This window comes from Aspergillus lucknowensis, assembly GCF_044049455.1.
Source record: "Aspergillus lucknowensis strain CBS 449.75 chromosome Unknown BJX67scaffold_14, whole genome shotgun sequence".
NCBI classification, from domain to species: domain Eukaryota; kingdom Fungi; phylum Ascomycota; class Eurotiomycetes; order Eurotiales; family Aspergillaceae; genus Aspergillus; species Aspergillus lucknowensis.
The window spans coordinates 403,427-431,122 of record NW_027263558.1 but is presented as its reverse complement, the minus strand read 5'-3'; the positions used below and the strand labels follow the sequence as shown (position 1 = coordinate 431,122).

The window sequence follows — 27,696 nt, the reverse complement described above, 5'->3', positions numbered from 1 at the left end:
GAGGAGATGGCATCAACCTTTCAGTATTCCCGCCTGGATAATGAAACACTGTTTTGAGACACCTGGGATTCGGAGCGATAGTGGTAACATGGAAATCCACAAGGCGTACCCCTGGAATTGCAGGCCACCCCAAGTAGCTCACCCCTCAATTCAGAGCCGGCTGACTCAGGCGCTTGTCACTAGCGCTGTCTCTGATTCTAGATGACAGAGGGGACTCCCTCAACAGGGAAGGTAAGCGACATGGGGCTGCTCACCAAAGTGATGGGTCTCCGAGAAAATGTCACGGAATGATAGCTCGACAGGAGGCCCAACCCTTCAGATCCCCGCTCCGCCTTTTCCCCAGTTCAGGAAATCAAAAGGAAGGTCCAAGAGAGCTTTCCTGACTCGCTCGCGGCTTGGCTTGGAGCATATCCGCGGTGATTGGACCCGAGATCGGATTGCCCAAGCCCTGGACTTTTGGTGTCTTCGCTTTGGAGATTTGCCGGTGGGGGCGGCGAACGTTGATACAAACGGTGCTCGATCAGAGAGCACCAGAGCTGGCATGGAGTGGACGTTGAGATTTGGCACCCAGTACCCCTCTGGACCGATTTTACAGCTTGATTTCTTTGGGACTTCCAAATATTTGTGAGAAGTGCATCCTCCGAGTGAATTTCCACGCGAGAATTTCATCGAGTCTAACCGTCGACGTCTTCCTGAGTCAGTCAGGGGCTTCGGGGTCTAGGGGATTTCCGCCGAGGCCCGAAGCCCTAACTCAATACGCGGGAGACAACCCCCGAATAATACATGAAAGTTGGTCAGATCTCTAATCTTCTTTCATTACTCGTTGGCAAACGGTCACAATGATTATATATTTCTCGCCTTTGCGTTCCTATCAAACAGCAAGATACGCCTGCCCAAACTTGCCTGTCCCTATCTCATCTCTGTGTAGGAACTCCACAGCACTCTGGTGGTCTTCGACATATCCGACACCGCCAACCGCTTTGTCTGTTGGGGGAGTTAATATCTGCTACACCAGGAACTTAACTCCTATGGGCCACGGAATAGCTTACAGTAACCAGCCAGCTTAAGGATATCGTCCGGGAGTCGTCGTGCGATCTCAACGGGCGTAGACAGAACCTCGTCTTGGTCTTGCCGGAAGTAGTCCCGCTGGCTGCAAGATGGTCAATCAGTTGTCTCCAAACATAACGGAAAATCGACAACGCTTATCTCACCCAAAGACGGCGAAGAGGGTCCGTAGAGCTAGTGGGTCTGTTGTTTCGCATTTGTTTTCGCCTGCAGCGTGGTAGGTTGCTGAAAGGGTGAGCCGCGGATCTATACCAAAGAGCTAGTGACCGAGCTAAACTCACAACCAAGAGTGAAGAGAGCGGAGCCGGGCTCCATTTCCGCATATGTGCACTCTTCGAGCTTGGGCATGCGCTCTGGGCCCCACAGATGGCTACCAGGGATCACTGCGGTGGCCTATGTCCGTGCATATAAGTCGACGCTCGCCCTGGTAGGATAGGTCGAACTTTAGGGCGCAAACTTACGCCGTTCTTGTATGTACACTTCGATCCAGCAATTAGGCAGCCAACCATAGGTGTGAAGAGGGGGTTGTTGGGGTCGGGTCGGATTTGGTAGGCGATTTGGTCCTGTGGTTGGTATTATTACGCATACATCAGTGACTGGCCCCTAAGCAAGGGAACCGGAACATGTCTGAGCTTACTCTGTGTAATGGCTGGGGCTTTGCTCCAGGTACAAGACGAAGGGCGGCAGTAGATGCGAGCATGTATCCGCTCTTCTGGGGCACGAGCCTCTCTCCCGTGTAGGATGAGAACTCATCGCTAGCTGTGGTTTAGCCCGTTGGAAACTTCTGGTAGAGGAGTCCTGAGCCGTACTTCAAAAATTGGCCCATGATACCTTGCCAAACAGGGAGACGCATGATCTTGACGATTTGGTCTGGGACCTTGGAGAGAAGGGCCTGAGGTATGTCCAGTTAAGCATTGTTACGTCGGGATGAGGGAGGGCTGGTTACGTAGACGCGCTGTGATCCCGCTGGGAAGAAATCAGGACCGAGTTCATCGTGTGTCGCGTTGGAGTCGTAGGTTTTGCGGCCTCTGAAGAAAGGCTCGACTAGCAGAAGGTCGATTAGTCGCTTCGTACAGGAGACTCCGGGGCCTTCCGTCTGAGTACTCACTGGAGTCCATGCACTCCTTCAATAGCTCAGGTGAGAGGAAATTGGAAACAATGACTCCGCCATCTCTGGCAATGATCTCGAAGATGTTGTCGAGGGGCTCTGAGGCGTCGATGGTGACGAGTGAAGGGGCCATGGTGGGCACGAGCTTGGTCTTGACAAACTCCAACACCTGGAGAAGAGAAATATCATCTGCGGCTTTTAAGAGGAATGGTTCCCCCTCCATCCAAGCAGCTGACCTGCCCCCGGCCCGGTTGCTGCAAGCCGCAGGTCCTCGTCATCTCCCGTGTGGGACCTGCAAAGGATTCATTCTGCGCTCTGTTCCCCTATCAACAGCTTCCCCCCCTCCCCCTCCCCCCAAAAGACTTGGTCTTCGACCCCAATCCCCGTTTTTGTTATTGGAGCTTCCGGTTGAAATACCCGGTCCGGCACCGAGGGCGTTCATCAGTTCCATATGCTTGAGCTTCCGGGAAGATGGCGGTGTTTAGGAGACTACCCTTAGCGCCCCCCTCGTGCTGGGGAAACCTTTACTTCATCTTGCTTCTCACTCGTTGATGCCTGTATATCAGTGACATATTTGGTATATAATAACGGACTATCGTCTCTTCTCCCATTTCACCTTCCTACCCGCAATACAGAATCCCGGTATGTCGAGCTGTGACCCTCAACTTCCGCCTAAAAAAGAGAGCTCGATGTCGAGAATAGACTCGGTAGAGATTGGACAGGCGGCGTCGGTATGTGACCTTGTTATTTATTCCTCTACTTCACATTCGCCAGTAGCTGACCGAGGATCTTGCGGCCTGCTTCAGAAATCATCGAGCGCCAGGGCTCCCTCCAAATCGGAAGAGACAGACTTGAGCGCGGCCATCAGAGAAGCCGTCAACCACCGCCGCTTGAACCCGCGACAGATCCAACTCACTGCTATTGCCGGGTCTATTGGGGCGTGGGTCTTGCAGCACATACCTAGTCGGGCAGGGCTGATTCTCATGTAGCGCTCTCTTCGTGGCCATTGGTTCTGGGGTGATGTCTGGGCCCTTGTGCCTATTTCTCGCTTTTATCTTCTGGGCCTCCGTTGTGTTTTCCATTGCGCAATGCCGTAAGCACAGCCTTGATGTTCTAATATTTGAATTAGGTATATGCTAACCTCGTCCTCTAGAGACGGAGATCGTCACACTGCTCCCACTCGATGGATCCTTTATTCGTCTAGCAGGACGCATGGTTGACCCTGCTCTCGGTGTGGCGGTCGGCTGGAATCACTTTGTAGGCCGCCATGAGCGTCTACCTTAGCATATTGGCTAATGCATGTCCTGCAGTTTGCGCAAACCTCTTATGTCATTTTCGAGGCCACCGTTATCAACACGCTGGTTGAATACTGGGGTTATAACCAATCACCAGCCATTCTCATCTCAAGTATGCTCCAGTTCTTAAAAGAGGGAACTACTTTGCACTGACACGCTTCCTCCAGTCTCGCTGGCCCTTTACCTGGCTATCAACGTATATCGAGCTGATCTGTTTGGAGAAGCGGAATGTAGGTTGTCCGGCCTCGCGCTCTTTTCAATGCATCTCCTGACAATTGCAGTCTGGCTTGCTTTGGGGAAAGTCTTACTAGCTACTGGCCTGATTATATTCACAATCGTAGCCATGCTCGGAGGTAATCCGTTGAACGAGCAAGTCATAACCTGAAACCTGTAGTTTCTAGCCCGCCTACTAATCGTCTTTGTAGCCGTTTCGGTTTCCGATATTGGAAAGAACCTGGAGTATGGGCCGGGACCGGTCCATCCGATCGGCTAATGTCCTTCGTCAACGCCGTCAATGTCGCTGGTTTTTGTATGGGAGGGCCAGAGTATATCTCAAGTCAGTATATGACCCTTGCATCGAAGACCTGTCATCTGACATGACCACAGTGATTGCTGGGGAATCCAGGGATCCCCGACGAACGGTGCCACGCGCTTTCAGCACTATCATGACTCGCCTCATCGTCTTTTTTATTGGCGGCTGCCTTTGCGTTGGGGTGAGTACGCCTATGACCTATCGCATCTCAGGCATACACTTACATATCATGCGTTTAGATATTAGTCCCTTATGACGATCCAACGTGAGTGCCCAAATGTCAACGCCTTGGCGTTCGCCTGATTTACTGACATCATGTAGCCTTACCAACGGATCTGACACGTATGCCGGCGGGTCTCCATAGTAAGTACCTTATCCGTGATATCCTCAAGAGCCTCATCTGATCTCATGCAGTGTCATCTCAATGGAACGTCTTCAAATTCCGGTCCTTCCATCCATTGTCAATGCGGCATTGATTACCACCATTGTCTCCGCAGGAAATGCATATACCTTCAATGCGTCACGGAGTTTGCATGCTCTTGCTCTTGATGGGCGAGCACCAAAGTTCCTTCGGCGACTAAATAAAAAGTGCGTGTGCACTTATCCCAAAGAAAATATCCTCAACTAATGCTCACTAAAACACATAGGGGTGTGCCATACATGGCTGTTCTCATAGTTATGCTGCTTTCCTGTCTTGCATATCTTGCCCTTGGCTCGAGTAGTGCCCAGGTTCTGAACTGGATCTTGAAGTAAGACGCCCAAAGCCCCATGATTTTCTCTATGCTAATGTTGTTTCTTGCATGAAGCTTTTGCACTGCTGCTACTATGTTGTATGCCTCCCCTCTGACTCCAATTATAGCGTGAATCTAATATTCTAAGCAGCAACTGGACTGTTATCTCCTTTACATGGATACGGTTCAATGCAGCCCTAAAGGCCCAGGGCATTGATAGAAACGTGTTCCTTCCAAATGTCTCGAAATTCCAGCCTTACGCAGGTTACTGGGCGTTTTTCTGGGCTTTTTTATTTCTCTGGTGCGCCAACTCATATCGCCAAGTTTCCCATTTACTAAAGCCATTCTCGTAGGGTCCAAGGATACTCAGTCTTTGTCAAAGGCAATTGGAAAGTCTCAACGTTCATCTTCAATTACGGCATTGTAAGTGAGATCGTACCAAATGGGGATATTCGGCTCTAATGATGCATTGCAGATTGCCCTCGCCAGTGTGATTGGCATTGGCTGGAAGATCTTCAAGCGCACACAGTTCCACAAAAGCGAGGATGTCGACCTGGTTTCGGGTTTGGAATTCTTCGATGCTCTGACGGAACACTACCGCCAAGAACGCGAGACCGCGCCAGTGACCATGAAAGACAAGATCATGGCGAAGATTTTTTAAACCGGCAGGCTTGCTTTGATTATCGGTAACCATAGCTTTGTCTCGCGTTGCCCCCGGCCTCCCCGTGGTTGCTGTTGTAGTCTTTATTCAAGGGACTTCCTGTAGTATGAACCTGGTATGTACACCTAGGCACACGGTCACCAAACCAGGTGGTAAATGAGAAGACACTCCACCTCTGTCTACCAACTCTCCCTATATCCCCATTTATAGCAAATGCATCGCCATTCGAGTCCTCTTTTCTGGTCGGAACAATTGGAAAACCCCCTGGTCTGGGCTGCTGCCAAGAGTCAGCTCAATGAGCAGAGAGTGCGACAGCACGTGCAGCTGAGGGCGGGGGGAATCTTCGGACCGTGGGCTGTCTCAACTCTCTTCAAACCTCTGATGCACCCCTCTCTCTGCGTTCGGTGCTGTGGCTTTAGACGCCTTTGTACTCTTCTCCGAGGATAGGGGTTCCGTTCTGCGCCTTGGTTTTGCTTTTTCCTGAAACGCTTTTTCTCCCGGTCATTTGGTGAAGAGCTTGTCGCCGAACCAGAGAAGTGGCGGAAGCTTTATCGAATCAACAGACATTATCGATTTACAGATATAGGTGCTTAAACGAGGGCAGATCAACCGGGACTCCAAGCTCATTGACCAGCTCCTCCTGTCTGAGGCACCCCGTCCAAGAGCCCCGGTGGCGAATGAGAGAGCTGACACTAGAGCTCAAGGTCACGAACAGCAGGTTTTCGTCGCCAAGGGTATATAAACTTTCGATCTGCGCCATCCGATCGCGAGAATGACAAGACACCCCAATGTAGCTATTATCGGGGCTGGCTTCGCAGGTTTGCGATGCGCAGATATCCTATCGCAAAACGGCGCACAGGTGACCATCTTTGAGGCGCGTGATAGGGTCGGAGGGAGGGTATGAATCCAGCCCGAGCCGAAACATGCCCGCAACTGACCGCTTACCACCAGGTTCATCAAAGCATGGTCGGCGATCACCTGGTAGACATGTATGCTCTTCCCCCTTTGTCATAAGGGTCGAAAAATTGATTGCTGGAAAGGGGTCCTAATTGGATCCATGGTACCGGAACGAATCCCATTGTCAATATCGCGGAAGCAACGGGCACGACACTCGAAGACGTTGAGGGGACTCAGGCCTTGTTTTCGTCGGACGGGAAGCCAGTAGATAAGCAACTTGCGGCGAGGATCTCGGAGTTCCTGTGGTCGACTATCGAGGAGGCGTTCAAGTACAGTAACAACCACAAGGACAACATCCCGGCTGACCGGAGCCTGCTGGACTTCTTCCGTGAACGTGTCGAGGAAACAAGTTTTAGCGCGGAGGAAAAACGGTTGTGTATCGAGTCCTGCAGACTCTGGGGTGCGTATGTTGGAGACCCGATAGAACGGCAGAGCCTGAAGTTCTTCTGTTTGGAAGAGTGCATCGATGGGAGTAAGTTTCTTCCCTGTAACTACATCTGTTTCGCTTTTACTAAGTCTTCCATCAGACAACTTTTTTGTCGCGTCTACATATCAAAACATCTTAAAGCATGTCTCGACCACCGCTCTCCAACATGCAGATATCCGCTTCACCCAACCCATCGTCAAAATCGAATCAAAGCCCATTATCCAAGGCGCAAGCATGCGCCGTGAGGTCATCCTCACAACCGAAGCCGGCGACAGCCACGCATTCGACGAGGTCGTCGTCACCTGCCCCCTGGGCTGGCTCAAGCGCAACAAATCCGCGTTTGTCCCAAAATTGCCCCCACGCCTCACCAGCGCCATCGATAGCATCTCCTACGGCCGGCTAGAGAAGATATACGTTACTTTCCCACGCGCATGGTGGCAGTCCGACACCGCGAACCTCGTCTCCCTCCCAGCCTCCACACAGACCGGAAACGCAGCAACAGCCCACGGCTTAACATTCGCCCAATTCCTCGACCCAACCTACGCGCCCCATCCAGAGCACATCCTCTGGAACCAAGAGTGCCTCTCCCTCGCCGCTCTCCCAGGAGCAACCGCCCACCCAACTCTCCTCTTCTACACCTACGGGCCCTGCGCCTCCCACATCGTCGAACAACTGACCTCCCTCCCCCAAGATCCCTCAACATATCTTCACGCATCCAACAGTCTCCTTAAATCCATCCTTGAACCCTTCTACTCTCTCCTTCATAATTACTCCCCAGATTCCCCCGACTGCCAACCAACCGCCATCCAAGCAACAACCTGGCAATCAGACCCCTACGCCGGAAACGGCAGCTACTGCAACTTTCAAGTCGGCCTCTCAGACGGGGACCGCGACATCGAAGTCCTTCGTGCCGGGATGGGCCTCGATCGCGGGATCTGGTTTGCGGGCGAGCATACGGCGCCGTTTGTGGCGTTGGGGACGACGACGGGGGCGTTTTGGAGTGGGGAGCGCGCGGCTGGACAGGTTTGTGCGCTTTATGGTTTGGGGAGGGTGGGGATTGGCGCTGAGAGGGATGATTCTTTGCCGAGTGCTTCCGTTTCGTAGGGCTATTAGCGGTGCTCTGATGAGCATTACCTTGGGTATTGGCACTGCCATTCCGGTACTTGTCCCGGCTCACGTGGACGGTACAATTGGATTTAGGGACGTATATACACATACAATACATGAAAGGGGGTTAAACGATTCAATAGCGGTACATGGAAGCCATACCTGTTGCCCTAAGATGATATGACGTCACTGTACAACCGCAGCCATTCTCCAGGAGAAGGGCTCAATAGTATCTACACAACTGATAAAGTACAAATGCAGAATGCAAAAGAAAGCGAAAAAATCTCAACCAGCCAACCCATAATCCCAAATGCGATGTGCCCCGGAACGGGGGCTGCGGGGAATCAAAAACTCACAGACAACAAAAAGATGAAAAGCGCAAAGCCCAAAAATAGGAAACAGAAACGAAGAAAATGAAACTAGACTGCGCGACTCGAGATGACTGAACTCCAGGAATGAATTGAAGCCGACCGTTATTCGGACAAGAATCGACGAGCCTGCGTGATTCTTGAGATTCTTGCGGTCCATGTGAAAAATGGTAGAGACCGGGAGGTGCTGACTGGCTATGTTTTGCCTGTCTTGCGAAGGAGGAAAAAGGCTGTGTGATATAATACAAGGTGCGTGGCTGGTAGTGGGGTCAGTTCGGTTGGCCTGTTCAATCTTCCCAAATTGTTTCAAGATCTAGGTCCTGACGGCGTTCCGCTCCGCAGACGCTCCATCGGTTCCGCTTGTCGGTGCGAGTAAGGTAACCCGCTGATCCTGTGCGCATGTTCGTAAGCGAGCTGGAGGGCCCGGAGACATCTGATGCGCCGCGTCGCCGGCTAACGTTGTTCGCTTCATCTGCTTCATCTGCCCTGTCGGCTGCGGCTTCCAGAGCAGCTATGCGGTCGGCTTCGATGGCTGCGGCCTCGGCATCGGGGATGTCGGGGATGGTCTCGAGCGAGGAGATACTCGGGCTACGTGATCGGAGGCTTGTGGGGGTCGAGGGCATGGAGGATGTGGATGAAGCGGAGTAGCTTGGGAAAGATTCATTGTATCGGGAGCTGAGAATTGACGGGGACGAATGTGCTGAGGACGGGCTGCAGGCACCCTGGCCGGGAAAAGTCGGAAAGTGTAGCGGCGAAGACGGTCGACGGCGACCGAAACGGGGTAGAGAATGTGATAAGACGGGAGAGGACGAAGGGTGAGAGCCGGGTTGCGAGGTGGATGAGCTTGAAGTATCCAGTTCCGGGTGTTCTGATATCGTCTCTGAGACGTTCTTCCGATGCACGACCCTCGGCTCGAATGAGTCGGCGGTGGGTAATTGTAAAGGAAGATAGCGCTTCGGAGTATTATCCGCCATGTTCGTAGGTGCACCGCGACCGCTGGCGAAGATATATCTGCCCCGTGAGTCCTGCCCGGGTGAGGAGTGGGCGCGGATCATGACGGGTAAGCCAGGTTCGTCTGCCAGCGATCGGGACCGAACATGCGAGCGTGAAAAGAAATGATGCCCCGGAGGTGAAGTAGGCAGGTCGGGGGTAAGCGACAAGGTTATCATGACGTTTCTCGAGTGTTCTGGCTCGCCATTGCCGTCGGTCGCGGGGGAACCAGAAGAACTGGAGCCAAATGACTCGATTGAATCCACGGGACTCGGGGGGACAATCGTGCTCTCCGTCTGCGTGGGAGACGCCTCCATGGTCACACGCCCTCTCATCCGATTTCTGGTTTCTCCAGCCGTCAAGAGAAGTTTGAGAAGTACTTAACTGGGCAGCATCGCGGGTGAGGAACGAGAAAAAGGTTTTTGGCGTGAAACAAATTCCAGTCGACCCAAGGGCAATTGGATGGCTAATCCACAGGACGCGGCGGCCCGAACGGCAAGGCAGAAAAAGATTTCCCCTGAGAGAGCGACTTTCTCTTTCAATCTCGAGCCCAGCGAGGCGAGGGAGGTCGGTCTGGAGCGGAACGGAGGAAGGGGACGAGAGGGAGAGCGACAGAAATGAAGCGAAAGAAAGGAGAGGAGAGGGAAAGAGACGCAGGGGGGAGTTGAGTTGGTCAAGCCAAGTGAAAAGCCACAGTGAACGGCGACGCCGAACCTTTTCGAAACTCCGCCCCGAAACAGCCCATCGAGTCGCCCTCGAGCCCAAGTCTGGTTTCCTCAATTTTCAAGGAGATTGTTGGCGACCAAACAACGGAGTAAAAGGCACTGGGAACCAAAAAAAAAAAAAAAGAAAGAAAGAAAAGAAGTGTGCAGCAAGCCAGTACTGCCAGCATGATGACCGGCATGAAGCACACAGCACCTCCCTGGTTTGCTTAAGTCTCTGCCACAGGGCCGAGTCAGGTGGGACAGCACCCTACACGAGAAGACAAAGACGAACAAAGATGCTATTAAATCTATATTATCTGTTTAAGTCACCTATGGCCCGTTGTATTTTGCAGGTGTGGCTCTAGTTGCGAGATCAAAGAAAGGTTCTATGGGAATACAAGAAAGAATAGAGGAAAAAGTGTCCATCCTAGTTGTGGTCATCCTTACAGACATTGCAGGCACTTTTCCGCACATAGATCTCCCGGACGGGGTCCCCTTCGTGGTCCTTGACCACCCATTCACCAATCCCGTACTCCTCGGGGGCGCGTCGAACTCCGCGCCCTCCTCCGCCCATGATCAGGTTCCCTGGCCGGTAGTTTGGATCCTTCTTCATGCGTCGAATCGCAGAAACATGGATGCGAGCATCATTTGGAATGTCTCGTACTTCTCCACACGGCAGTGGCCATCGGATGGGCTTCCATGACCCATTCTCCTGCAGATCCATGCGGCGGAACGGCAGGTACTCCATCAGTTTCCATGTAATCACAGACAGGGGTGGAAGGCCATTGCCAAATGCTAAACAGTCGTGCAGAAGACCCTCGGTGCTAGATGCATATAGCGCTGCCCGGAACTGTTGACTCGAGCTGGATGGCTGCTTGCGTTCCCCATTGGCGCCTTCAGAAACGACGTCCTTCTCCTTCTCCTTCGCTCCGTCCTGCCCACGATCATGTGCGGGGTCTCGGCACCAGCTCTTTTGCCATTTGATATTTTCTCGAATAGGGCTGTATGCTCCTTCGAACTCCTCCATACACTCAAATTGTTTGAGTTTGGCGGGATCAAATTCCAACCCCGCACGCTGGGCTTCCTGTACCATCCAAACCAACGGGGCATGGCTCAGTGGCCAGCTTTCGCCGTCACCGAGTGTCCAGCCTCCGCCAATGTCTGCATGTCCGCCCGGAAACCAGACCTCTTGAATATCTTGCTTATAGCCGTCATCATCTTCTGCAATGCGGGGTTCCATCGGGACGTGAAGCGATACCGCCGAGTGTCCACTTCGAATCGAGTTAAGGTCCTCTGTGGACGCCGTGAGCATTGGGACAGCAAGACTGGGCTTTCTTCGATTAGGCGACGTCGGAGAGGCTGCACGATACCGATCTCCTGGCTGAAGGCTCTCGCCGGAGGCTCGCGCGCTTCGGTAGAGAGACGATCTGTCTTCCTGGTCCCTATGGCCAGCGTCATCAGCTCCATTATCTTTATCTTTGATGTCCTGGTCATCGTTCAGGACAATCTCCGGTACGTGATCTCTTCCATTCGAGCGGCGACTGTGGTGGAGATGTAAATGCTGATGCGCCCACTGATGATGTACCTGCTTCTTCTTCGACCAGGGCTTGATCTCGGAAATTAGATCTTGTCGGAACTTAGCCCGGCGCTCATCAATACCGACGGCATGTCGGATAACTTTGGCGGAACTTCGAGCTGTGTACGGGAATTTGCTGCGCTGCATCCAAGCCGATTCAAACCTTGGGACGCTATTGACAGTGTCGAATAAGCCCATGAATCTGATCCTTGTAATTGGCCTGCTGAACGTTTCGCGGAATGCTTTCATGAAACGAAAGAGCTTCTTTTTCTCTTCCTTGTCTTCTTCGCTGTCCCCCCTACGTTGCTGCCACTTCGCGAAAGTCTTCCACGCAAAGCGGGTTAATTCCTCGTTTCCGGCTTCAAGCAAGCCGACGAAGTCCAGCATTTCGGATAGGAAGCGCGCAATGTAGGCTCCTCGACTGAAACCGATGAAGTAGATCTCATCCCCAGGGTTGTAGAATCTCATGAGGAACTTATATCCACCCATAACATGCTCATCGAAGGAGGATCCGACAGCTGAATCCTTGGCTTTCTGATAGGCGGATTTGATGCGTTGGAAGCGGCTGGTATGGGACAGTGTATTGGTCGTTACGTATGTTCCAATTCCTGGTTGGTAGTAATGGAACTGATGGGGTTTACTGCGATCTAGCATCTTCGTTCAAGGGTGTCAACTGTGTCATTCCGAAATAGCGTGGGCGAGACTCACTCGGAATATTTTCAGGACGTTGCTATCAGATTCATCGCCAGCAAACTTGTTGCCCGTACCATCAAAGCAGAGCACAAACTGCTTTGTCGGCCGGACTGGCCCAAACGGTGCTGCGTCCATGGCTGGTCGAAGCTGCCTCTGAGCTTGGAAGCTGTCGGCTGCTTTCAACGCAATAGCGAAGAGGAGGGCGATACGAAAATTTGACGGACGGCGCCGAGACGTAAGGAGCCAAGATCTGTACGTTTGTCTTGGGGGTTGCCGACTACTTGTAGATGGATACAGAGAATACTGTTGATGCGGAGACGCAGCACATGCAGAAAAGCCCCTCTCGCACTGGCAGCTCCGTCCAGAGACGTGGAATGTGCACTGTGCAGGGAAGCGTCAGCCTCTCCTGGCTCGCAGCCTGCAGTGTCTCCAGCCCTGCAAGCCTTGAATCCCCTCAGGAGGTCAGTGACGCAGATCTCGCTGAATCGAAAACCGATGGTTGGTCAAAGGAGCCCACAAATTCCTCGAAAAATCTCCGATATCCAAGGAAGAAACGGAAAGGAGGGAGAAACCAAAACACGCTCGAAAATTATCTTTGCATCATTCAGGACTTTGCTTTTTCTTCTGCCGCTTGTCAGCTGTGGGAAGAGTGGCCATTCCCACTTGTGGGACCAAGCGCCCGCGATGGGGACTGTGAACCTGGAGGAAGCACCCCAGTACCGAAGTGGTTCCAAGTTCCAACCACCAACACTCCACTTGTCGACCTCGCGGAGCTTTTTCCGGGATGCCTCAAACTTTCGCATCCGTTTCATGATGCTCTGCTATCACGGAAAGGTCAGTTCCACTCGCGGATGACTCGGACGTCATTATTGTCTGCATGCAGATCGCGCACAGGGTTCGTGAAGGTATGCCACGAGGCCATCGCTTGAAGGTTCGAAGTGGTTCAGGAGATTTTCGCTGAAGTTCCTCACAGGTGGAGAGTCTTGACTCCAATCATGGATGACGGCAGGGAGCATTTCGCTCAGTTTTGCGGGCCATTGAATCTCGATTTGCGCTCCACTTCCTTGATTCGCACGAGAGGCTGCGGCACTGTGCATTCTCGTCCCTTTCAGGAGACCAAGCCCGATAGAAAATGAGAGGAGGAGATGGGCTTGGAGAGTGTGCCGCGTTCTGGAAAGTCATGAAGTTCCATTGGAAGATTTTGGAGAAAAAACGAGGGATGTGAGAGCGCCAATCAAACATCCAAAACGGTTCCTCCAGATGTCGGAGGACGCAAGGGGATCCAGCGCTCAGCCCAGTTGGGAGACGAGAAATTTCGCAGACACAGTGTGACCTCCGTCGACCGATGACAGGCATGGCCGGGTTGGTCAGCCCCAGGTGGGAAGCTGCAATCACAGTTCTGTCTTCGCTTCGAAATGTGGTTGGCGGAAGGCGCTCGTCAACTCGTTCATAATCGACCAAATGGGACGTGGTCTTAGCGCGTTTGTGACACGGCGATGGACTCGGAAGGAGCCGATCATTTACCCATGGATCGAGTCGGTGGACCACGATGGCAGATGGACGGATCGTTCCTCAGGGATCTGGTCCCTCGTTCGAGGGACGTACTCTCTCAGTTGCTTCTGTTGGTCAAACCTGCACAATAACTTCATGGAATTTTCACAACCATCAACAAACTGGAATCGGCTCCTCGTCCTCAAAAACTTGGGAGAGCTGATGGCAGGCCGAGGCTTTCTCGCTGCTGTGAGAATGGAACCAGTTTCCTGAGGTCGTTCCTTCCATTGCTCCCCCACCAACCACTTGCCAGTCCCGTGATTCGTCCCTCCCCTTCAATCCCTTCGCGCCACCAAACTCCTTTGAGGCGAAAATCCCTTCCCAGTTTCTGCGCTTCTGCACCTCGGGATCCTGTTGTTCCCCGTCTCTGATGATCGCTGACGAACTCTTCCGCTCTCTGTCGATGGGTTTTGCTCTCCCCCTGATCAATCATAATGGGTTCATCGTCAATCGCACCTTCGCGAATCCGCCCCTCATGATGGAGGAATTCAAATGAGGATGGGCTGGCGTCTGAACGTGTGGGGAATCTGGTGAAGATCCACCTGGATCTCTTGCAGCAGCGTCCCTGTTGGGGGTTTTCGGACTTTGCTTCCTGCAGTTCATGACTTCCAAATCATCCAATCGCTGCCTCACAGGGTTCAGCTGCGCCGTGCCGCGAGATTTCCTCTGGCGCTGTCCCACAGAACACCCTGGCTTCCGGTTATTTCTACATAGTCCTTTTATTTTCCCGTTTTTAATTGATGAATCCCACTTCTCCTTGTTTCAGACCCCGACGCTCAAAAGATCCGGGTTCATGGACAGGAAGGGGGTCACGCATGACTCACAAGATTCAGTAACCTGTCCCGATCTCAGGCAGCCAGGTCACTCTTCACAAAGAAAAAGGCTCTGGAGGTCCGGCGCCTGCGTTCCAGCTAAAGCTTGGGCCATGAGGAGCTTGGGAACAGTGGTGGAGAGCTGCTCCATCCCTCAGGAGGTCAGGATTCAGGATCGGCTCTGAGATCCTTCCCCGAATCTTGAATAGTCTGTCGCCCTGCCCACGGTCACGCCAATCGTCTTCCCCGTCAGGCAATTTTATTCTCTTGGCGTCGAGTCTTGCTCCACTGCGCTGCAGAGGGTTGGACGACGTCCTTCATGAAGACACAGCAGACTCACAGATTGGCTGACCGACCATCGCTTGTTGAGTGGCTGGCGGAACACACTGTCCGCATTGGCCCAAAATCAGCCCGAGTTTGGAAGTGGATGCATCTCGCGATCATCATCTCAGATCCTTGCTTCAAGAATCAAGAGCCCACTTTAGCTTTTCCCCATCGCGCTTGGCCGGGCCTGAGCTCTGGCATCTGGAGATCCTCCCGTCCATTTCATCGAACCGCTGCATCTGAGAGCATCTGAGGACGGCTGAGTCGGGAGCCCCAGCTCGCCCATCTCGTGGATTTGAGGATTTGAGACAAATAATCGCATGATTGTTCAGACGAGTTTCCCTCTTCGAGGTCCCCACTCTTCCTCTCGTGGGATGCTGAACAAACTTGGAGCCGAAGAAGACGGCGTGAACACAGATCAAGTGCAGTCACACCATAACACCGAATCAGCATCCACTTAATCAAAAGCATTACAATTATTTGAAAACTCGGAGCCCATGGACATCCTCCCCAGCAGGATTCCCCTGTAGAGACAGCCTTTACTTCTTTTTCTCCCCCATTGTTCTCCCAAGCTGTTCGAACCAGTTCCGCGCTCAATCATATTCGACCCGCCGCTTCCTCCCTCGACGTGCGGTGTCACCGATCTCAAGGGCTGTCGTGAGCCTGCAAGCTGTGAAGCTTGAGCTGCGCCGGCACACGTGGAGACACTCCCTAGTCTTGTTTACAGAGTTATTTCTTTTTCCTTCTCCGCTTCGTCATTCATAAGCTGCCGCTCTCCCTCCTTTTGCCACCTTTTGTCCCTTCTCGTTTCTCTTCCCCCCTCACCTCCGGACACTCACCATGCTGCGGAGATTTTCCACCAACTTCAAGAGATCCAAGGCCGAGAAGGCGGACCGCGAGTCGAAGCCCAATGGCTCGAATTCGAAGAGTGCCGCCGCAACCAGCAGCAAGCGTCAGTCCAAGCTCCCAGCTCCACGCAGGCCATCTTCGGACAGCGGCCATGGCGCTGACGGCGAAGACACACCCGCCGTTTTCGAGAAATATGCGCAGGTGCTGCATGCTTCCTCACGCCCAATCCCGCACCAGGGAGGAGAGGCAGCATATCTCGAGAAAGAGCACCCCTCAAGCTTATTCCATGATTTGAGATCCCTGGGATTTAAGGACTTCGCTTCGCTAAAGGATGTGATCGAGACTAAGATCAATGGAGAACTCACTGACGACAAAACCATGATAATGGAGCGGATTATCCAGGTAAGCTAACAATTCGTCTCGAATGTGCCGTCGTCGTGTACGGGATAGCTCATCCCCTGTCAGATTGTCAGCAGTCTTCCCTCTAATTCAAAAATGCGCGGCGATCTGACGAACATATTTCTGGACGAGCTTTGGGGTTCCTTGCCTCACCCTCCACTGTCGTAGGTCCTCCACCACCGAGCGGAAAAGATTGAGTGAGCTGATGGCTTGTTCCAGGTACATGGGAAGTGATTATGCGTACCGCTCAGCAGACGGTTCCAATAACAACCCTACCCTTCCATGGCTAGGAGCAGCCAACACGGCCTATTCTCGCTCTGTTGCTCCCCTAACAGTCCAACCGGGAGGCCTCCCTGACGCGGGCCTGGTCTTCGACACCCTGTTTGCTCGGCAGAAGTTCACTCCGCACCCGAACAAGGTCTCGAGTCTTTTCTTCGATTGGGCGTCTCTCATTATTCACGGTAGGTGCTTCTACCCCCCCTGAAACCAAGCACACCAGACTCGAGTTTAATGGTATATAGACATTTTCCAGACCGATTACAGAGACGACACAAAGAACAAGACTTCCGCGTACCTGGATCTCGCCATTCTGTACGGTGACGTCAAAGAAGAGCAGGACCTTGTACGCACCCACAAAGACGGGAAGCTGAAGCCAGATGCCTTCTCTGAGCCCCGACTACAGGCCTTCCCTGCAGCCTGTTGTGTTCTTTTGGTTATGCTGAACAGGTGTGCCCGCTCAGTAGTCCGATTAAAGTGCGTTGGCTAATTTGCAGATTTCATAACTATGTCGTTGAAGAGCTAGCAGCCATCAACGAGAACGGTCGTTTCACCAAGCCAAGTCCGGATCTCCCTGAAGAGCAAGCCCAGAAGGCTTGGGCTAAGTACGACGAGGATCTATTCCAGACTGGAAGACTGTAAGTATTATCGACAGGATACTTGAATTGGTGCGGTATTGATTTTTTGTAGCATCACCTGTGGTTTGTTTATCAACATCACTTTGTATGACTATCTCCGCACAATTGTCAATCTGAATCGAGTGAACAGCACTTGGTGTTTGGTGGGGTTTACCTAGTTGACATCACGGAATCCGACTGCTAACTGCAAGTAGGACCCTAGAGCGCAGATGGAAGGAAGCCGAACAACTCCTGCCGGACTCGGAAACCAATGCTCTGTCGAGTTCAACCTTGTAAGTGCCCGGCAATCCTAGCGATATTAGCAAGCTAACTCCTACTTCCTCAAGGCTTACCGCTGGCACTCCGCCATCAGTGCGAATGATGAGAAATGGACTGAGAAGATCTACGAAGAGCTGATTGGGAAACCTGGCGAGGAAATTACCACCCAGGAGCTTCTCCTGGGTCTTGGGAAATATGGAGCCAGCCTTCCCAAGGACCCTTCGCAGCGGACGTTTGCCGGCCTTCAGCGCCAAGCTGATGGCACCTTCAAGGACGAGGAACTTGTCAATATCTTGACTCTTGCCATTGAGGATGTTGCCGGTACGTCTCATACTTCCAATAAAGCGAAGGAACATGCACTTACGCTCTAAATCAGGTTCATTCGGCGCCCGAAACGTGCCCAAAGTTCTTAAAGCCGTTGAAATACTGGGTATTGAGCAGGGACGCAAATGGAACGTCGGCTCACTCAACGAGTTTCGCAAGTTCTTTGGCCTCAAGGGGTACGACACCTTTGAGGAGATCAACTCCGACCCAGAAGTCGCCGAGTCGCTGCGAACCTTGTACGGCCACCCTGACTACGTTGAACTCTATCCGGGAATTGTTTCCGAGGAGGCGAAGGAACCTATGGTCCCAGGTGTCGGCATTGCTCCTACTTACACCATCTCTCGTGCGGTTTTGTCTGATGCCGTCGCCCTCGTTCGTGGTGACCGGCACTACACTGTGAGTCTTATTCCAAAACCCGAGAAACAAATTCTGACCAGAACAGATCGACTATAACCCTAGGAACCTGACCAACTGGGGTTACAACGAGGTTCGCTACGATCTCAATATTAACCAAGGATGTGTGTTCTACAAGCTCGCCACTCGCGCATTCCCGAACTGGTTCAAGCCTGATTCTATCTACGCCCACTACCCGATGACCATTCCCTCCGAGAACAAGGTCATTATGAAGAATCTTGGAAGAGAATCCCATTACTCTTGGGACCGGCCCCAGTTCACACCTCCTCATGTTAACCTGACCTCCTACGCCAATGTCAAGCTTGTTCTGGACCAGCAAAAGGACTTCCGCATCGTTTGGGGCGATTGCACTCCTATCCACTCTGGCAAAAATGGCGAGGACTTTTGGAGCAAAGCCTTGAACAGTGACCGGTGGAAATACGTCAAGGATTTCTACGAGAACACCACTTTGGAGTTACTTGCAGAGAAGTCGACCAATCTTGCAGGGAGGAAGCAGGTTGATATCGTCAAAGAGTAAGTGACATGCAAACCATCTTGGAAAGCCTTTGACTCCTAACTCTGTCAGCGTCGGCAATCTTGTTCCAGCACGCTTTGCCTCCAAGCTTCTTTCTCTCCCTCTGAAGACCAAAGAGAATTCTAAGGGTATTTTCAGCGACTATGAAATCTTCAAGGCTCTGGCGGTAATCTATACTGCCATATTTTTCGACGTAGATTCCAGCAAGTCATTTCCCCTTCAGCGTGCTGCAAATGCTGTTTCCCAGCAGCTGGGCAGCTCTATTGAGAGCCACGTCAAGTCCGTCAGCTCCCCTGGCTTCCTCTCTAGAGTCATTGACAACTTCCGTGATGACCACAACGCTCTTCAGGAACTCGGTGACCAACTTATCAAGCGCCTTCTGGAGAGCGGCCTGAGCGTTTCGGATATCACCTGGGGTGAAATCCTGCCGACCGCAGTGGAGCTCGTCCACGGTCAAGCTCAAATTGTGAGTCTATTTGATACAGTAACAGGAATAGCTTGCTGACAACGCTTTAGTTCACTCGAGTTATTGATTACTACATCAACGATGGCAAGGAGCATCTCGCTGAGATCAGCCTCCTGGCCAAGCAGGACTCTGCGGAATCTGAGGCCAAGTTGGCCCGCTATGTTCTGGAGGCTATCCGCCTCAATGCGGGCAGTGGCGCGTTCCGCACGGCCGAGACTGACCTCCACATAAAGGAGGACGGCCACGACATGAACATCAAGCCTGGTGATAGAATTCTCATTGGCTCGGTGCGTTCCCTCCCTCCGTGGCGTAGGCCAGGGATCTTGATATCTTTAAACGAGCTAACCCCTCTTAGATCCAAGCCAACCGTGATCCCTCTATCTTCCCTAACCCCGATGAGGTGCGCCTTGACCGACCAGATGAATCGTATCTCCATTACGGCTTTGGCTCCGAGGTCGGCCTCGGCAAGGAAGCCACTCTTACCGCGGTGGCTGCCATGGTGCGTGCAGTCGCCCGCCTGGATGGTCTCCGTCCAGCCCCTGGATCACAGGGGATCCTGAAGAAGATCACTCGTCCCACCGGCTACACAGCGTACTTACGCGAGGATCACGGCGCCTTCTCTCCTTTCCCAACGAGTAAGTCCCCGTCTGTCAGACATGAAAAGCTTTGTACTGACTTTATTGTTCTAGCCTTCCGCGTCCATTTCGATGGAGAAGTTCCCGCTCCTAAGAAGCAAATCACCTCTTAGCGACCAAAATGGAAGGCAGCGAAACCTGTGATATATTTGGCTTGGATATCAATTTGCTTGTTATTTAAACTCCCCGCCGTAATAATATATAACTTATGTTGTGTATGCAACGTCCTACTTTGGTTAAGTGCCAGACTCTAAACGGAGCTCACCGCCCAAGAGCCAAATCACTTCTTCTCAGATGGATCTGCGACTCCCAAGTCAGTTCCGGTCCTCCAGGGTTCCTGTCCCTCAAAATGCCCCCAAAAGCTGCAAAAGGCGAATATATAGAGACCGTAAGGACGCTCGCCTATTACGTTCACGGTAATATCACATTAATAAGACCGGACATAGGACACAGGAAACAAGATCTCCCGCCGCTCCCAAATCCATGGAACGCAACACATCATCCTCGGCGGGAAATCCATAATTCAAGCCGACGCCGTCATCCGCGGCGACCTCTTCCGCTCCTCCTCCTCCACTTCGAATCCGGACTCGAAATCAGACCCCAAACCAGCCAGCTCAGGCAATTCCATCGCAATCACAATCGGCCGATACAGCTACATCTCCCGCTCTGCGATCCTGCGCCCGCCGTCCCGTCTCCACAGGGGTGTGCACAGCTACTTCCCTCTCAAAATTGGGGACCATGTCTTTGTTGGGGAAAGGAGTGTCGTTGAGGCTGCGAGTGTCGGGAACCACGTGCATATTGGGAAGGATGCGGTGATTGGGTCGATGGCGATTTTGAAGGAGTTTGCATATGTGCTTGATGGCGCTGTGGTACCGGCTGGCATGGTGGTTCCGAGTTGGTGTGTTGTGGGTGGGGTGCCGGCGAGGATTGTTGGAGAGGTAGGAGAGGGTTATGGGGTTGAGGGAGCTGAGGGGGGCATGGCGAGGGAGAGGTATCGTTCGGTAAGGTGATGCCCGATTGATCTCGGGGATGGGTCGATTGATGGTTTATTTTATTCTTTTTAGGCGTTGTTAGTTGGGTTTGGAGTAAGCCTGGTTTATAATACCCCATATTGAATTAGATTTTTCATTGCATTGATATGGCTGCTGGTTCCTGTACGGGCATTAATGGGAATGAAAATTCGGTATATGTAACAAGTTGCTGCATTGTATACAAAGAATGGTTTCAACCCATCTTTTCTAGCTCCCGCTGCAGCCGGTCCTCGCCCTCCTGGTAAGGGATTCCTGCATCCTCACGGGCCATGTCATTAATCCACTGCTTGTTCGGCTTGATCTTCTCACCCTTGGAAAGCACAGACGCAAGATACAGCCAGTTCAAGGAATTACCCACTGTGCTCACCTCGTCGCACACATGGGCTAGCGCGAACTCGTGCATCCGATTCCAGAGTTCATCGTCTGTGCAGAGGTCAAAGAGGTGTTGAGCGACGGTGTCGGTGTCCCCTACATCAACTAAAAATCCGTTTCCCTTGTCAATAACTTGCAGCGGGATACCGCCCGCCCTCGTTGCGATGACTGGTCTGCCCTTGTGGATGGCCTCGGAGACTTTGACCTCAAACCCTTCCCTGGTAGAAAGTTGCAGGGCAACCTTTGCTTTGGACATGATTGCGTTCAGGACCTGATCGGACGGGCCAAGCCGGACGATACATATCTGATCCGCCATGTGTGGAACGCCGCTTTCGATGTGGGTCACGACCGCTTCGTAGATTATTGAGCCATCTGGGTCGTCAACAGAGCCGTGTCCGCAGATGAGAAGTTTTGGCGGGACCCTATGCGGAGCAGAGGCTTGCATACGTCTATAAAACTTCTCATATGACTCAACAACGTCGGGAATTCCTTTAGAGGGGTCGAAGCGAGCGATCTGAACAATATACTCGTCTGTTTACTGTCAACGTCACCGCTCCGTAAGAACAAAGTTCTGTTCTTTTGCTCACCTGCTGGATAGTCAATGACTGGCATTCCCGAATTCCTGACAATTGAATTGAACACCCGTCCATAGTAGGCAACATCCCACTCTCTCATAGTTTTGTTGAGTCCATCCAGCCAATCTGTCGAAGCAGGCATATAGCCCACTATTTCCTCAGGGACGGTGTGAGGCACAAAGGACCTGACGGGATGGCTCACAAAAAGGTCTGCATGCTTGATCATTTCCCACATTCGGGCCCAACACTCTGCTTGCGGACTGCCTTCCTCGGCCACCAAGTCACTCCGGATTTGTATATGACTACGGAAGACAACTGGCCGGTCTGGGGCTATCTCCTTCGCTAACGGAATCAATGCGGGCATTTGTGGGTCATCGATAACAATTACATCCGCGCCTCCTTCCGAAGGATGAGTGAGAGGCCCACCGGAGCGCAGCCAGTACCTATTTGCATTTTCATGAATCCAATGTGTGACCGAGTCCCACTTGTCCTCAGTCAAGCGTTCCTCGGGCGCGGAGACGCCCTGGAGAATATTATGATTGGTCTTGGTGACGCGGAAGACACCTGGTCTTGGCTTCGGTACATACCTATGCGCCAATTAGATATCAGTGAACATAGAGATCTTCAACAGAACTTACCATCTCATGTCCGTCCCTAAAGAATGAGAAAACCTCATCATAGCGTGCCTCATGAGAGCAACCCCACCGCCTTGCGGGGTAGCGCTGAAGAAAGCGAACTTGATCTTCCGCTTTTTGAGGTCGTTGGCGTAATGTTCTATAGCCTTCCATGTGTTAGATGATACGGTCTTTTCATAGCTCTTCTTATCAGTCAATTGCACGTGAAAGCCCGTGTCAACCTGGACTAGACCGGATAGGCCGACTTGCAACAAAGGTATACCCTCTGGGCCAAACAGTCTTTGCCTTTGGTAAGTAATTGGTGGCAGATACCCAAGGGTTAGTAGAGACTTACCGGACGCATTTCCGAGCCATAGATTCCGCCTGCTCGTCCAACGTCCTCACCTCCCAGTCGATGGATTTATGAAATTCATACCGCAGCCCTTCATCACCCAAGCCAAGTCTGCTGTCGTCCGACAGAACCAGCGGAATAATATCGAGCTCCAACCAAAGACGAGAGCAGAGTGTTGGACATGTGCTGGCCAATTGGTGGGTTACAGCAAGTCCAACAATCTTCTCCAGATGAGTATCATGCCACTTATGCAAGTGCCCCAACATGAAGTCTCCGATCTGGGAATCTAATGGACTGCTTTCATTCAGGGGTAGCTTATCCTGCGCAAAGTCTACCAAATAGGTTGAATCACGGATAGCGACAGCGAAGATGATCTCTTTCTTCTCGAACACTGCTGATACCCCGCCGTATATCGTCTAGTATAGTTAGATATTGATAGGAACAAAAAGGAGACGAGTTCATACACCTGAGGTCGGCGCCGCCCAGGAATCCGGGGAAGAGGTCGAGAGACGTCGTTTCTGCTGCAGCGAGACTCGACGGCGACCCGGAACGAGATCACCGTCAGCCATATTGTGTGGATTCTAGCAAAATGAGAGTGAGTGGTCGTAAAGGGAGAAGATTCGAATCCCTGAAGTGACTTTTCAAACCATTCAATGGAAAATGTGGTCGGGAAAGACGGGTTGAGGTACAACTCTCGGAACCGGAGGAAGTATGGGTGTGTGACCTCACCAACGATAGCCATGACGTAGGGCCGACTGAAGGAAGACCGGTACTGCTCCAAGGCTTCGAATTTGGTGCATCCAATCGGGGCGGCCAGGGCACTTTCAATACGGTTGGTCTCATGGCTTACTATCCAAGCTACGCTGGGGGCTCAAGGATGCTGTTCGTGGGCTGGTAGTATACGACACGGCACATTGTTCAGGAGGGCGACACCCACGCGAAAGTACGAATAGCCATGAGGTATACCGACGGGTAACTACCCATGGAAATGTCGCTCACGGGTTCAAGGATGCAATGAAGATATCCTGCTGGCCAGGACGCTGTTGACGTGAAACATGGAGAGGACTTGATGCGGAGGTGAAACAGTCAAAATCCTTGGCTGCGATCGTGGGGTTTGCTGAGTCAGCATTGCCAGCCCCTTTTTCGGAGTCCAAAAGGAAGACAGTCAACTCTCGGCGAGGAGATCAGAACGTGTGGATCAAAGCGTTGCTGAGACCCCGAATTTCTTCAATCTCGCTCAATTGATACTCTTATTGTGTATCCTTCCCTTCTCTTCTCCATCACTGTGCCGTCTCTCGTTCTTTGTGCCAGAAGCCAAGGTCAGTTTATCCCAACGCGGACTTGGATGCTTGTTTCTGTCCGCGAATAACAAGGACCACGTTCGCTGATTCGAGCTCGACAGCCTTCCTTCCTAGCACCTTATTCCGCGAACATCCACTCACTTTGCGATTGTCTACTCTCCTCGTTATTTTCCTTCTCCTCAATCGTAGGCTATCGCCCGTACGAGATCCCCGAATCCATCGCTTCTCGCCTCGAGTTTCCTCCGCTGTCGCGTGAATATCAGGCAAGATGGGTGGCTCTGTTTCCAAGATTATGGGCAAGATTTTTGGGACGAAGGAGATGCGAATTCTCATGCTGGGTTTGGATGCTGCTGGAAAGACGAGTGCGTTTGCTCTCGACTCAAGTTCGGGCATGCCAACTAACTTGCTTTCAGCCATCCTTTACAAACTGAAACTCACCAATCAAGAGGTCACCACAATTCCCACCGTCGGATTCAACGTCGAGAGCGTCACATACAAGAACGTGAAATTCAATGTGTGGGATGTGGGTGGTCAGGACAAGATCCGCCCCCTATGGAGACATTACTATTCCGGTAAGTACTCTTAATGCAGATTACGTGGTAAGGGCTAACACAGCGCGACCTTCACAGGCACGCAAGGATTGATCTTCGTCGTTGACTCGAGCGACACAGCTCGAATGGAGGAGGCTCGCTCAGAACTCCACAAAATCATCAACGACCGTGAAATGAAAGACGCCCTTCTACTCGTGTTCGCAAACAAGCAGGATGTTCCCGGACGTATGTGACGCCTTACGCTCGAATCCGCAACTATCGCTAACCGCCTCGCAGATCTAAGCCCTGACGATGTCATCAATGCCCTTCAACTGCACAAGATAAAGGACAAAGTGTGGTATGTTGCGCCTAGCGTTGCCACCGAGGGTACCGGTATTTTCGAAGGACTCGTAAGTTCCAGCCTCTGCTTTCCGTATTCCTCATCTGACCACATGTAGGCATGGCTCTCGAACAATGTCAAGGTCCAGCAACCACCACCGAAATGATCCCCGATTCCCTCTTAGTTAACCCGGAGAAGTCCACGGCCCTCATGTAAAACAGCAGCAACGCCTTGTCTTGTCCTTTATAAACTATACCGTAGCAGTGGACTGTTGAATGTCCGTTTTGATGACAGAAGACGCAGCCTTTTGATTCTCTCCCTCCCACATTGTCTCACATTTGCGATGGCTTTCCTTTCCTGTCTTTTGCCTATTACCCTCAGTCTTATGATATCCCACCGTTTATTGGGTTTCGTCCAATACCCCTTTTTAATTCTTTCTTGTTTTTATTTAGTTTTAGTGTTGGCTAGCTTTCCTGTCTCATTGAAAGATAGCATATAATAGACGGAAGATTGACCTCTATATACATAACTTGTATCAGTACGACCTACCAAAACTCCAGACCTTACATATATAGCATTGGAGTACCTCCTAAACCTAGAATATGGTATTTCGTGGCCTCTGCTTGATGAAGTTCGCAAAGGCGTTGGTGTAAGTCAACCAATATACAACTATCGTCATGGGTCAGACGCCACAACGTAGCATATCGCAGCCAAGTTTACTGCTGCCCCGGCCAAATATCATCTGCAATCTCCCTGACAAGCTTCAACTTCGCAATCATGCCATTGCGATCAATCAAGTTGCCCTCACGGTGAGAAGCGAACCCACACTGTGGACTTACGCCAACCTGGTTCAGCGCCTCCTCAACACTAATCCCATTGCCCTCGGCAATGAACTTGGCTGCATCGTAGACGCGCTTCTTCATCTCCTCCTTATCCTCGAGTTTGGGGAACTTGGAGGTGACGACACCGAGAATAACGTTCTTGTGGCGAGGGAGCTCCTTGAGGGGCTCGAAGCCACCTGCACGCGGCGTGTCGTATTCGAGGTAGTAGGTGTCGACGTTAAGTTCTCTGAAAAGCTTGGTTGCGATGCGGTCGTAGCCGCCTTCGGAGAAGTGGCGGCTGCCGACGAAGTTGCCGCGGCAGAGGTGGACGCCGACGTGGAAATCTGCGGGACGAGTGGCGAGGCTGTCGTTGTAGAGCTCGATGTATTTTTCGAAGGTTTCGTCCGCGGAGTAGATGTTGAGAGGGTCTTCCTTCCAGCCCTGGAGCATTTTTTCGGAGCAGAAATCTGTCATGGTTCCCGTTAGCACAACTCCTTGGGGCGAACGGCATGGGCCAGGGACGCACAGGCAAGGTTGGGGTCATCGAATTGCACATTGCGGCATCCAGCATCGTACAGGATCTTCAGCTCGTCCTGGTATGCCTTGGCAATATCGGCGAAGTACTCGTCGACGTTGCTATAGACATCCCTAGGGTAGGCAGAGCCCTCCTTGTAACGTAAATGATACCAGTTGGGAGCGGCGAGCGTGAGCTTCAAGTTCTTGACCTCTTCGGGGGCAACGAGACTAGCAAGGTATTTGAACTGATCAACGTAGGTGCTGCCGACGTGCTTGATCTTGCCGGTACAGAAGACACTTTCACCAGGCTTATGGCCGGCTTCAAGGAAGGCAGCAACATCTGGAGCGTAAGTGCGGAAGACCTCTGGGTCGGGGTCTCGAATCTCGTCGAATCCGTTGAGGCCGGGAAAGAAGCTTCCCCAAAACACTGTCCGCAGGGTCCCCAGTTAGCCCCCGTAATAAATGCGGAAGAACGGACGGGTTTGGTAAGATTGTTTCTGACTTCATCTTATCTTTTCTTCTCCCTTTCCCACTTCGGGATTAAGGAAGAGATATCTACTTACTATGTCGGCAATACTCTCCATCTGACAGGGCAGGGTAGCCCAGCTGCTTCTGGAGCTCAACAACATCCTTGATATCCTTCTTCTCGATGGCCTCGAGATCAGACCGGGGGGCTTCTCCCTTTTCGAAGGCGGTCTTGACCTTCAAGAGCTCGTCGGTACGAAGGAGGGAGCCGAGGTGCTCGACGCGGAAGGGGGGGTTGCGGCGAAGAGACATTGTGAAAATCTCGACTCTATGGCTTAAGTACTAGAGGCTGACCGCAAGCAGACCTTCCGAGGGCAATAATGCTTGATCTTCCGTGGTAAAAATATTCAGTGTGAGAGCAAGACGGAGGAGGGGAGAAGTTCAAGAGGGAGGGCTGAAGAGAAGAGGAGGGCGAGGGGTAAGGACGAGCCCACTCGCCGTCCCTCGCCCATGGAGCACCGCCGCTGAATTCTCAAGCGAGCCAAAGTCCCATCGATGAGAGTGCAATCCCTGCTGGAACGCCTGAGAGCGCAGAATGGAACCAAACTGAGCTCCATCGCAGCGCCCCACCACTTTCTTTCTCCCCACATTGACCATCCAAGGACGAACTGAGGAGGCTGACGCCCGGGCCATCTTGGCTATGCTCAGACAAGCGTGTATCGGATGGTGTCATGATGGCATAGGGGCTGATCCTGGGCGGACTCCTTCGGAAGACGCCGCCGTGGCGTTGAGGTTGAAGCCGAAGTTGCGTGCAGGGAAGAAGAAAAGGAAAAGCTGGAGCGGGTCGATGTGGGGCTCCGTCGCCGTTGGCAGCTAAAAACGCCTGGGCGGCGGAGAACACTGCCATCCTCACCCATAGTCACGGCCATGGCCAGCATTCGGCTCCTCGCAAGGGTTATGACCGAGATGAACCCCTTTGTCTCAATTATTATCTCCCACTCACTGAACATGTCGAGAATCAATCAATCTTGCAGCACAACTGACAACTCGGCCTCGGGCTATGACATTGCCAAGCCCTGTTCTCCACTTGGGGGATTTCCGGTGG

The 27,696-nt window shown here is 52.2% G+C and overlaps 12 protein-coding genes across 12 annotated transcripts; 7 read left to right on the top strand and 5 right to left on the bottom strand.

Moving 5' to 3' along the window:
- Window positions 1-871: 871 nt before the first annotated feature.
- Window positions 872-2,306, bottom strand: BJX67DRAFT_371454 (phytanoyl-CoA dioxygenase family protein; the record flags this gene model as incomplete). Its single annotated transcript, XM_071031089.1, has 9 exons — window positions 872-984; window positions 1,050-1,150; window positions 1,212-1,290; window positions 1,347-1,458; window positions 1,527-1,628; window positions 1,703-1,820; window positions 1,875-1,957; window positions 2,012-2,109; window positions 2,174-2,306. 9 exons carry the CDS (start codon window positions 2,304-2,306, stop codon window positions 872-874), a joined length of 939 nt encoding a protein of 312 aa, XP_070887381.1.
- Window positions 2,307-2,862: 556 nt separating this feature from the next.
- On the top strand, window positions 2,863-5,392 carry BJX67DRAFT_380191 (amino acid permease/ SLC12A domain-containing protein; the record flags this gene model as incomplete). The annotated part of the gene is made up of 17 exons (XM_071032744.1): window positions 2,863-2,904; window positions 2,980-3,113; window positions 3,163-3,266; window positions 3,327-3,430; window positions 3,484-3,580; window positions 3,636-3,698; window positions 3,750-3,828; window positions 3,894-4,024; window positions 4,075-4,181; window positions 4,240-4,265; window positions 4,322-4,363; window positions 4,415-4,588; window positions 4,648-4,749; window positions 4,807-4,830; window positions 4,883-5,032; window positions 5,085-5,154; window positions 5,207-5,392. The coding sequence occupies 17 exons, from the start codon at window positions 2,863-2,865 to the stop codon at window positions 5,390-5,392; spliced, it is 1,635 nt and encodes a 544-aa protein (XP_070887380.1).
- Window positions 5,393-5,728: 336 nt separating this feature from the next.
- Window positions 5,729-8,209, top strand: BJX67DRAFT_56050 (flavin monoamine oxidase family protein). The gene is made up of 4 exons (XM_071035165.1): window positions 5,729-6,290; window positions 6,344-6,381; window positions 6,433-6,821; window positions 6,877-8,209. Exons 1-4 carry the CDS (start codon window positions 6,165-6,167, stop codon window positions 7,878-7,880), a joined length of 1,557 nt encoding a protein of 518 aa, XP_070887379.1. The 5' UTR covers window positions 5,729-6,164; the 3' UTR covers window positions 7,881-8,209.
- Window positions 7,973-8,419, top strand: BJX67DRAFT_55770 (uncharacterized protein). The gene has a single exon (XM_071035163.1). It carries the CDS (start codon window positions 8,064-8,066, stop codon window positions 8,298-8,300), a length of 237 nt encoding a protein of 78 aa, XP_070887378.1. The 5' UTR covers window positions 7,973-8,063; the 3' UTR covers window positions 8,301-8,419.
- Window positions 8,420-8,538: 119 nt separating this feature from the next.
- Window positions 8,539-9,558, bottom strand: BJX67DRAFT_380189 (uncharacterized protein; the record flags this gene model as incomplete). The annotated part of the gene is made up of 1 exon (XM_071032743.1): window positions 8,539-9,558. The coding sequence occupies one exon, from the start codon at window positions 9,556-9,558 to the stop codon at window positions 8,539-8,541; it is 1,020 nt and encodes a 339-aa protein (XP_070887377.1).
- Window positions 9,559-9,974: 416 nt separating this feature from the next.
- On the bottom strand, window positions 9,975-12,533 carry BJX67DRAFT_56029 (T6SS phospholipase effector Tle1-like catalytic domain-containing protein). The gene is made up of 2 exons (XM_071035164.1): window positions 12,230-12,533; window positions 9,975-12,175 (listed from the first exon to the last, which is right to left on the bottom strand). The coding sequence occupies exons 1-2, from the start codon at window positions 12,347-12,349 to the stop codon at window positions 10,373-10,375; spliced, it is 1,923 nt and encodes a 640-aa protein (XP_070887376.1). The 5' UTR covers window positions 12,350-12,533; the 3' UTR covers window positions 9,975-10,372.
- Window positions 12,339-13,446, top strand: BJX67DRAFT_56331 (uncharacterized protein). Its single transcript, XM_071035168.1, has 2 exons — window positions 12,339-13,119; window positions 13,188-13,446. Exons 1-2 carry the CDS (start codon window positions 12,502-12,504, stop codon window positions 13,215-13,217), a joined length of 648 nt encoding a protein of 215 aa, XP_070887375.1. The 5' UTR covers window positions 12,339-12,501; the 3' UTR covers window positions 13,218-13,446.
- Window positions 13,447-15,741: 2,295 nt separating this feature from the next.
- BJX67DRAFT_380187 (peroxidase/cytochrome P450 family protein) lies at window positions 15,742-19,787 on the top strand (the record flags this gene model as incomplete). The annotated part of the gene is made up of 14 exons (XM_071032742.1): window positions 15,742-16,152; window positions 16,216-16,313; window positions 16,369-16,610; window positions 16,671-16,875; window positions 16,923-17,063; window positions 17,116-17,206; window positions 17,258-17,335; window positions 17,390-17,642; window positions 17,698-18,041; window positions 18,088-18,572; window positions 18,625-19,039; window positions 19,090-19,326; window positions 19,395-19,674; window positions 19,729-19,787. The coding sequence occupies 14 exons, from the start codon at window positions 15,742-15,744 to the stop codon at window positions 19,785-19,787; spliced, it is 3,339 nt and encodes a 1,112-aa protein (XP_070887374.1).
- Window positions 19,788-20,023: 236 nt separating this feature from the next.
- Window positions 20,024-20,684, top strand: BJX67DRAFT_380186 (dynactin subunit 5; the record flags this gene model as incomplete). Its single annotated transcript, XM_071032741.1, has 2 exons — window positions 20,024-20,062; window positions 20,121-20,684. The coding sequence occupies 2 exons, from the start codon at window positions 20,024-20,026 to the stop codon at window positions 20,682-20,684; spliced, it is 603 nt and encodes a 200-aa protein (XP_070887373.1).
- Window positions 20,671-23,769, bottom strand: ccg9 (putative trehalose synthase (Ccg-9)). Its single transcript, XM_071035167.1, has 5 exons — window positions 23,083-23,769; window positions 22,622-23,034; window positions 22,291-22,566; window positions 21,665-22,239; window positions 20,671-21,608 (listed from the first exon to the last, which is right to left on the bottom strand). The coding sequence occupies exons 1-5, from the start codon at window positions 23,185-23,187 to the stop codon at window positions 20,899-20,901; spliced, it is 2,079 nt and encodes a 692-aa protein (XP_070887372.1). The 5' UTR covers window positions 23,188-23,769; the 3' UTR covers window positions 20,671-20,898.
- Window positions 23,718-25,303, top strand: BJX67DRAFT_350675 (ADP-ribosylation factor family protein). The gene is made up of 5 exons (XM_071028842.1): window positions 23,718-24,281; window positions 24,333-24,491; window positions 24,549-24,695; window positions 24,747-24,859; window positions 24,908-25,303. Exons 1-5 carry the CDS (start codon window positions 24,188-24,190, stop codon window positions 24,953-24,955), a joined length of 561 nt encoding a protein of 186 aa, XP_070887371.1. The 5' UTR covers window positions 23,718-24,187; the 3' UTR covers window positions 24,956-25,303.
- On the bottom strand, window positions 25,137-27,013 carry BJX67DRAFT_56223 (cobalamin-independent methionine synthase II family protein). The gene is made up of 3 exons (XM_071035166.1): window positions 26,690-27,013; window positions 26,137-26,553; window positions 25,137-26,077 (listed from the first exon to the last, which is right to left on the bottom strand). The coding sequence occupies exons 1-3, from the start codon at window positions 26,901-26,903 to the stop codon at window positions 25,506-25,508; spliced, it is 1,203 nt and encodes a 400-aa protein (XP_070887370.1). The 5' UTR covers window positions 26,904-27,013; the 3' UTR covers window positions 25,137-25,505.
- Between the last annotated feature and the right edge of the window lie 683 nt (window positions 27,014-27,696).